Below are 6,477 nucleotides of genomic sequence, written 5' to 3'. Positions count from 1 at the left end.
ATAATTAGCTTTTGTTCCCACTAACTTTGCTGATTGATATGACTTGAATTATGAACCATGCAATATTTGACTTCTAACCTCTTATCAATACCTGTTATCCAAATAAAACAGTCGCTCACTTGTCTACAAATGTTCAACGCATAATAAGCCATTTAATGTTCAGCTATGAAGATTAAATGCCTATGAGATTATAAATAATTACGAATCCTACAAAGAATATAACAGGCACTGAAGAGCTGTACACACAGTTTTAATGCAGATTGAATCCAAATATATACAAAAAAAGTGCAGTGATTCTGATGAAGGAAGGGTTACAGACTATTATTTGTACTATTAAGACTAAATTCTACACAAACTTCTAAACAAAAGGGCGACACAACCCCTTAAATAATCTTGATGCCCCGTCACTGTATCGTGCATATAGCATTTATGAAAATTGAGCCTTTCTTTTCATTAGACCGTTATCCCGAAAGGGTAGACGTTATGTAATTCTATGGCCACAGAAGACATTCTACACAAACTGGCAGCTAGATTGAAAACAAATTGTCTACTGATCTTAATGTTCACGATTTTAGTATGTAATATCGACAGGAGATGACGAATAAAAATAAAACTTTGATTAGATAGTGGCATAGTAATTTTGATAATGCAATTTTCCCAAGAGTGGTGTCAGTCTACGATCTGTTGTTATTGCTATTTTTGATATCATTCTATTTTGCTATTTAGCAAGTTGGACATGCATGTTATTTCAAAACTAATTGAATCTAATCATATGTGAGCTTTCAAGAATCTTAGAAGTGCATGGCCAGTTTCTCCATCTGACCTTATTGTTGGAATCATACTCCAGGACTCCGGCGTTCATGTTAATGTGTGTGTCCTTGGAACTAGGTGCCTAGAAACTATGAGCGCTTTTACAAGACAAATAGGTGTCTATGCAATAATTAGTAACACACGAGCTATATAGTTTATCAACTGAGAAATAGTTGTAGCTAGGTGAGAGATACATGTATCTTTTTAACGATTGTTGATCAAGTTTCGACATGGAGCGCTAAATTGAATTTTGACATAGTCGTCGGAGATTCTTGTCAGTGGGGTTTCAGGGGGGGGGGGAGCTCGCCCCTCTTAGAAAATTGCAATTTTTAAAAATTGTTGAAAAATTGTTCAAGATGCCCTCAGAATTCAGGATTGGAGGTTCAATATTTCAAAATTTTCTTAGGGGGCATGCCCACAAACCCCCTAGCAAATTCGGATCATTTCGTGTTCCTATCTAGTGATCCTATCATGAAATCTTTTTGCCCCCATCCCCTTACCCCTTACCCTTACCTTACTGTGGATCCGCCACCGCAAACTACTTTTGTGTAAGTTCAATGTTGATAAGAATGTATTAAGGTACATTCGAAGTCGATTCAAAATTCATTGGAGAAATACATGATGTCGATTACATAGTACTAAAAACAAAATTAACAAAAACAAACAAACAATAAGAAAAAAAACAAACAAAAAGAACACCCCAAAATATGCCTAAAAAATCAAACAAACAAATAACAATCTCACGGATACCTTAGAAGTGAATAAAAAACATTACTGCGCAAAAAGTGAAAACTGGAGCTTCGACTAGAAACTAATGATTTATAAACAAGAAGTTGCAAGACAAACATCACGCAATACTATTTCTGGTACAAAATAACAATTATATGGAAAAGATGAATATATACATGGAAAAGATGAATATATTCATGGAAAAGGTTAAGAAATTATGTTCTAAACTCTGTTTTATTTTGTTGTTGTTTAGCGAGCGAGTCCTAGAAAAATAAGCAGGATTTGATGAGACTAATATTAGACCGAGTTATAGACTTATGTAGACCTGCACAACTTTTAAACCCAATGCACTGATCGCGCTAGAACGCAACAATTGATAGCGCATGGCAACGCCCGAACTTTGTCAGTTTCATTGATCAAGATGGGCGCGCTTTTAATTAAGGCCGACTGTACCGGTTGTTGTGAGAGGAGAAACAAAGGAAAGGTTGCACCCGTTGTACCAGTTATTTGTCCCGCTAAAGAAGTTATAAATGAACTAGAAAGGATGGGACTTATAGTAACAAATAACGCTGGAACGGCAATGGGACTGTCTTACGAGATATTCCCAGACGGAAGAATAACCCAAAGAAGACCTAGACGTCTTTCTTCTCTACAGAGGCGTGATAATAGGGTGAACCCTACAACTGACGAAGGTTGGTGCGCACAAATCTTTGGAAAGTAAATGCCGAGTTGTGCTTTGTGTTGAAGCAAAATAGAAAAAAATAAGTAGTTGTGGTTTAATTTCATCGGAACATGCATACAATGGTGCCATATTTTCACACTGAATACCCTCGCCTCGGTCTAAGCTATATTTCATATATATACATCTTTTATCAATGCTTATCAGTTTGATTATTTATAATATTTTTTTTGTAAAAGGAGATGTGTTTTGAATGATCGACATTTCTGAGTGAAGGGAACGCAGTTGTGAGAGATTATCATTATTATATGTAAAACATATTTTTACGTTGTAAATTACAAGTAATTATCGCATGTCTGTTGGTTATTGCTAGATCTGAAGCCCGGATGTTATTGAATTGTTAACACGACACCCTATTTCAATTTTCAGTTGCGTGAAAAGTTTAAAAACGAAATTATTACATCTGTATCAGAATTAAACCGAATCCTTTCATTTGTGTTAGTAATGTATAAAAAAAACACGTGGTTAGGGATGTTCGTTGCTTTGTTTAAGAATAACAAGGATTACAAATTGTTGTGAATTTTTTTTTTAGATATTTCATGTCAGATCAATATCAGTAGAAAAAAATTCTTGTTTTGGAGATATAAAAGAGTAGTCAAGGGAACTAAGATTCAAGCAGAAATCAAAAGAATATAATCCAGGGACAAAGGCCAGACATGTAAAACAGACAAACACAACGAAGAACATTAAGTAACTAAAATAATACATACAAAGTAACAAAAGTAAATGAGCAACTTGGACTCCACCAATAACATGGAGCATAGACCAGGTGCACCGGTAGTAAAAGCGTCCTCTGCTTTTCTAGAAACATTCGCAGAGTTGCTAAGAAAAGTCGAGTCCGAGGTAGACGAAAGAGAAATGACACACCGAACAAATCACTTCAATCTTGTAACAACACATAACCCTATTCCAGAGGTCTAATTGTAAGAAGTCTAGCGCGATACAAAAAGTCAGCGTAGTTACGGCAAACTCTGGCATAATGTATGATTTGTGATATGAATTCAAACTATATTTTAAGGTGTATTCAATGAAATAATGAAAAGATATTTAAACATGGGATCATTGGCAAGAAGTGTTTATGCTATGAAACGGATGAAACCATAGGAAAAAGAAAATCTGACAAAAATGGCTGAACATGAGCCGCGAACATCCTAAATGAATAATGATTTTTTTTCCTTTTCAGTTGCTCGTAATATCAGGGAACAATCTTTGAAGGCAGACTCCAGAAGACAAGATCAACTGTTTGGAAAAGGTAACACAGAACCACTAAAAATAACGACGGTTAAGTAACTTACAAAGCTGGACTGAATTATTTTCTTTTTCACTGTAAAAGTGTTTCACACATCGATTTTGTATTACAGCCAAATACTCATATGACTTGCAAAATTTGATAATCATATGAGTCGAGTACAATGTATGATATGATTAACATATGTTTCATTTAATACATTATTACCATTAGAATATGACATGGATCGAGCACCATATGAGCATCATATGTGGCACATTTGGCTGTACAGTAGTCAGTGATATTTTAGCGAGACATGCACTTTGAAATTCATGTCTATTATTTCCATTAGGTAAATACGGACGCAGTTTCTATGAAAGAAGACAAGCGGTTTTGAATAGACGAGAAGAAAAGCTTCAACAAAAATTAAAAAGAACAGAAGAGAAAATGAAAAAACTCACGAGCACCAAACAAAAGATGGGATCTGCATCGTAACTGTCAGGTTATAGCTTCTGACGGTTGTTACCTAATTTGCGTTTAAAAGATATTATATCATGAATTATAAAAAAAACATCGTCTTATTTAAATAAAAGCCCATTTGCATTATGATGTTATTTTTTTTTTCGGGGCACAGAGTTAGTCTCTCTTCAAAAATGATTAAATGACTTGGTATGAACAGACCCATGGACAACGGAGCTCAAAAGGTGTCTGTCCCTTCAAGAGTACCTGTCGACACTACAATTCTGAGGTAAATAAATAAATATTACGTCTCTGTGAAAATAATAAAGGATCAAAACAATAAACTTCGTTCACATGTCAAATATAATAAAATATCACACGAAAACCAAGGACGACCATAGCGCCATGCTATTATACGACCGCAAATATTCTGCGGTCTCGCTAAAATACCACTCACCTATCTATTGCCAAAAACAAATTGTATACAAGAAGATATATCGAAATAGGACGCCAAATCAAGCACCAAGAAGTTCTATCAAGTCCAATACAAAGAATGAAGCCTCAGTATTTCACCGCCTTTGAATGAAAAATCTTTTCAATTACTACTTCTAACTACAAATGTACTTGGTTCATTTTAAGCTACCGTAAAACGGTTGAGTTTGTTTTATGGTGTATTTGATCGCTGTAGTATAATGTAGTGTTGGAAATCAGACGATTTGTATATGAGGAAAATGGGAAATGTCGGGTTAAGGTTCTGGTAAAGTCAAAATCTAGGACATGAATGGTCAAGATAATTTCAGTGAAGATGTGAAGAATGCGGTCATTATGTTTTTGAAAACTTTGCTTAGTGCTTCTTTATACTGTATTTTACATATATGCATGTTTTCGTCCTTCACAAAACATGTTACTACAGTCATATTTTGCTAACAACAGAGTGTAAACATCAAATTTTAAAGAAATGCACAGATTTACCAGAACAGATTTTTTTTTCGGAAATATTCGCTAAATATCTAGTGCAGTTCAAACTAGCAATAATTTGTGACAAATTGGCAGATTTGAATAGAAAATTTAATATTTTTTGTTTATGGGTGTTGATATTTAGCTTGATCATGGCATAAACTATCCCAATTCCAAATTACAAGAAATGACATTTTTTTCCCAAGAAAATTAACGCTAGTTTACATTGTATAATACATTCAGGAAACAGGAGTATACGAATTTCAGACTTCAAATTTTGTTTTTGACAGCTGTAGATTTATTCTAAAATATATTGTTTTTGTTAATGTTATTGTGGTAGTTCTCCAATTATGGAGAAATTAATATTATAAATACTCTGAACACTCGGACTTCATCATGTTCCGGACTCTCGGGTTTTATGTACTTCACTTGGATAACTGATTGTATGCGAAACGAACGTGCTGCAGACGCTCGGACAATTTACAGTCTATACAGTCTATAAAGTAGTTTGGTAAGACTAAATCAGGTGAATGTCTTCTGTATAGGTTCCAAGTCACTCGGCCAGGTTTCTGACATTCGTGTCAGAAGCGAAATGACGCCAAAATTACAATGAGTTAGTTTAGATATTTTCGCGGGCAAACGTTAGTCCGTGCAAATTTTGAGACTAGCACATTTTTAGCTCAAAATGGAGTTTGTGGTACTTCATCAAGTTATTTGATGATGGAGTGATTTATATTTATATTCTCTGCTGTGGAATTTGGAGAAAATATAGATTTTTCACAGATTTTGGTGGAAAAAAAATCTCAGTGACATGATCATATATTTTCACGATCAGTTGAGGTTTTGGTCCAGATTATATTGTTAATAAGTACACATATTTAATTCTAAGGATTGTCCTATATTTAGACAGTGCTGTGAGTTGTTATTTTGAATAGTTTATCACCACTATTTTCATACAAATTAAGAAGGCCTTGTCCATTTTTTCTTTGTTATAGTATGACAACTTTAGTGAAGACTACATGTACATTTTATATTTTACAGCTGTATTATTACCTTTTTGCATAATTTTTTTATTTACTTTGGAGTTTAGATATGTCCATACTGTTGAGCAATTCATTGGCATTTTAAGTGTTTCTTTCAGGTTGTTTAAGGATAAGGATTAAGATGTGTTAGGCATATATAATAGTTCAGTGTGTAAAGGTTTACTTAGTCTGGGACTATTATGAAAAGTAGCATACTTTCACGTTCACAACAATTTAATCAACACATACAATGAAGAGTCATTTGTATATTTTCAATCTTGGGTCCAACACTACTCAATCATGATTATCACGTTAATTTAAAAATAAAAAGGTGTCTTAAACTATAGTGTAGTCTGAGGAAAAAAATGTATAAAAATTTAAGTCTTAAGACATTGAAATAGTATATAAACTTCATGGATTTGTACATATATGTCACTTAATTGTTGTGAGATGCCACAACAGTTGCAGTAATGAGTATTATTAAATAGTTGTTACTGTTGAGACTTAAAAATAAAAAAAAGTTAAAACAAAAA

At 33.8% G+C, this 6,477-nt stretch overlaps 1 protein-coding gene across 1 annotated transcript; it reads left to right on the top strand.

Annotated features, from left to right (window-relative positions):
• Positions 1-983: 983 nt before the first annotated feature.
• On the top strand, positions 984-4,131 carry LOC148626714 (uncharacterized). The gene is made up of 3 exons (XM_088570942.1): positions 984-2,231; positions 3,462-3,530; positions 3,859-4,131. The coding sequence occupies exons 1-3, from the start codon at positions 1,961-1,963 to the stop codon at positions 3,999-4,001; spliced, it is 483 nt and encodes a 160-aa protein (XP_088427068.1). The 5' UTR covers positions 984-1,960; the 3' UTR covers positions 4,002-4,131.
• The last annotated feature ends 2,346 nt before the right edge of the window (positions 4,132-6,477 follow it).

Source organism: Perna viridis, chromosome 2, assembly GCF_037379345.1.
Source record: "Perna viridis isolate PV_CMFRI_1.1 ecotype Kerala chromosome 2, ASM3737934v1, whole genome shotgun sequence".
NCBI lineage: Eukaryota > Metazoa > Mollusca > Bivalvia > Mytilida > Mytilidae > Perna > Perna viridis.
This window is presented reverse-complemented; position numbering and strand designations above follow the sequence as displayed.

Coding starts and splice junctions, on each gene's coding strand:
- LOC148626714 (XM_088570942.1), top strand. CDS start 1,961: ATGGGCGCGCTTTTAATTAAGGCCGACTGTACCGGTTGTTGTGAGAGG. Junction 2,232..3,461: donor GAACCCTACAACTGACGAAG/GTTGGTGCGCAC, acceptor TTTCCTTTTCAG/TTGCTCGTAATATCAGGGAA. Junction 3,531..3,858: donor AGATCAACTGTTTGGAAAAG/GTAACACAGAAC, acceptor TATTTCCATTAG/GTAAATACGGACGCAGTTTC.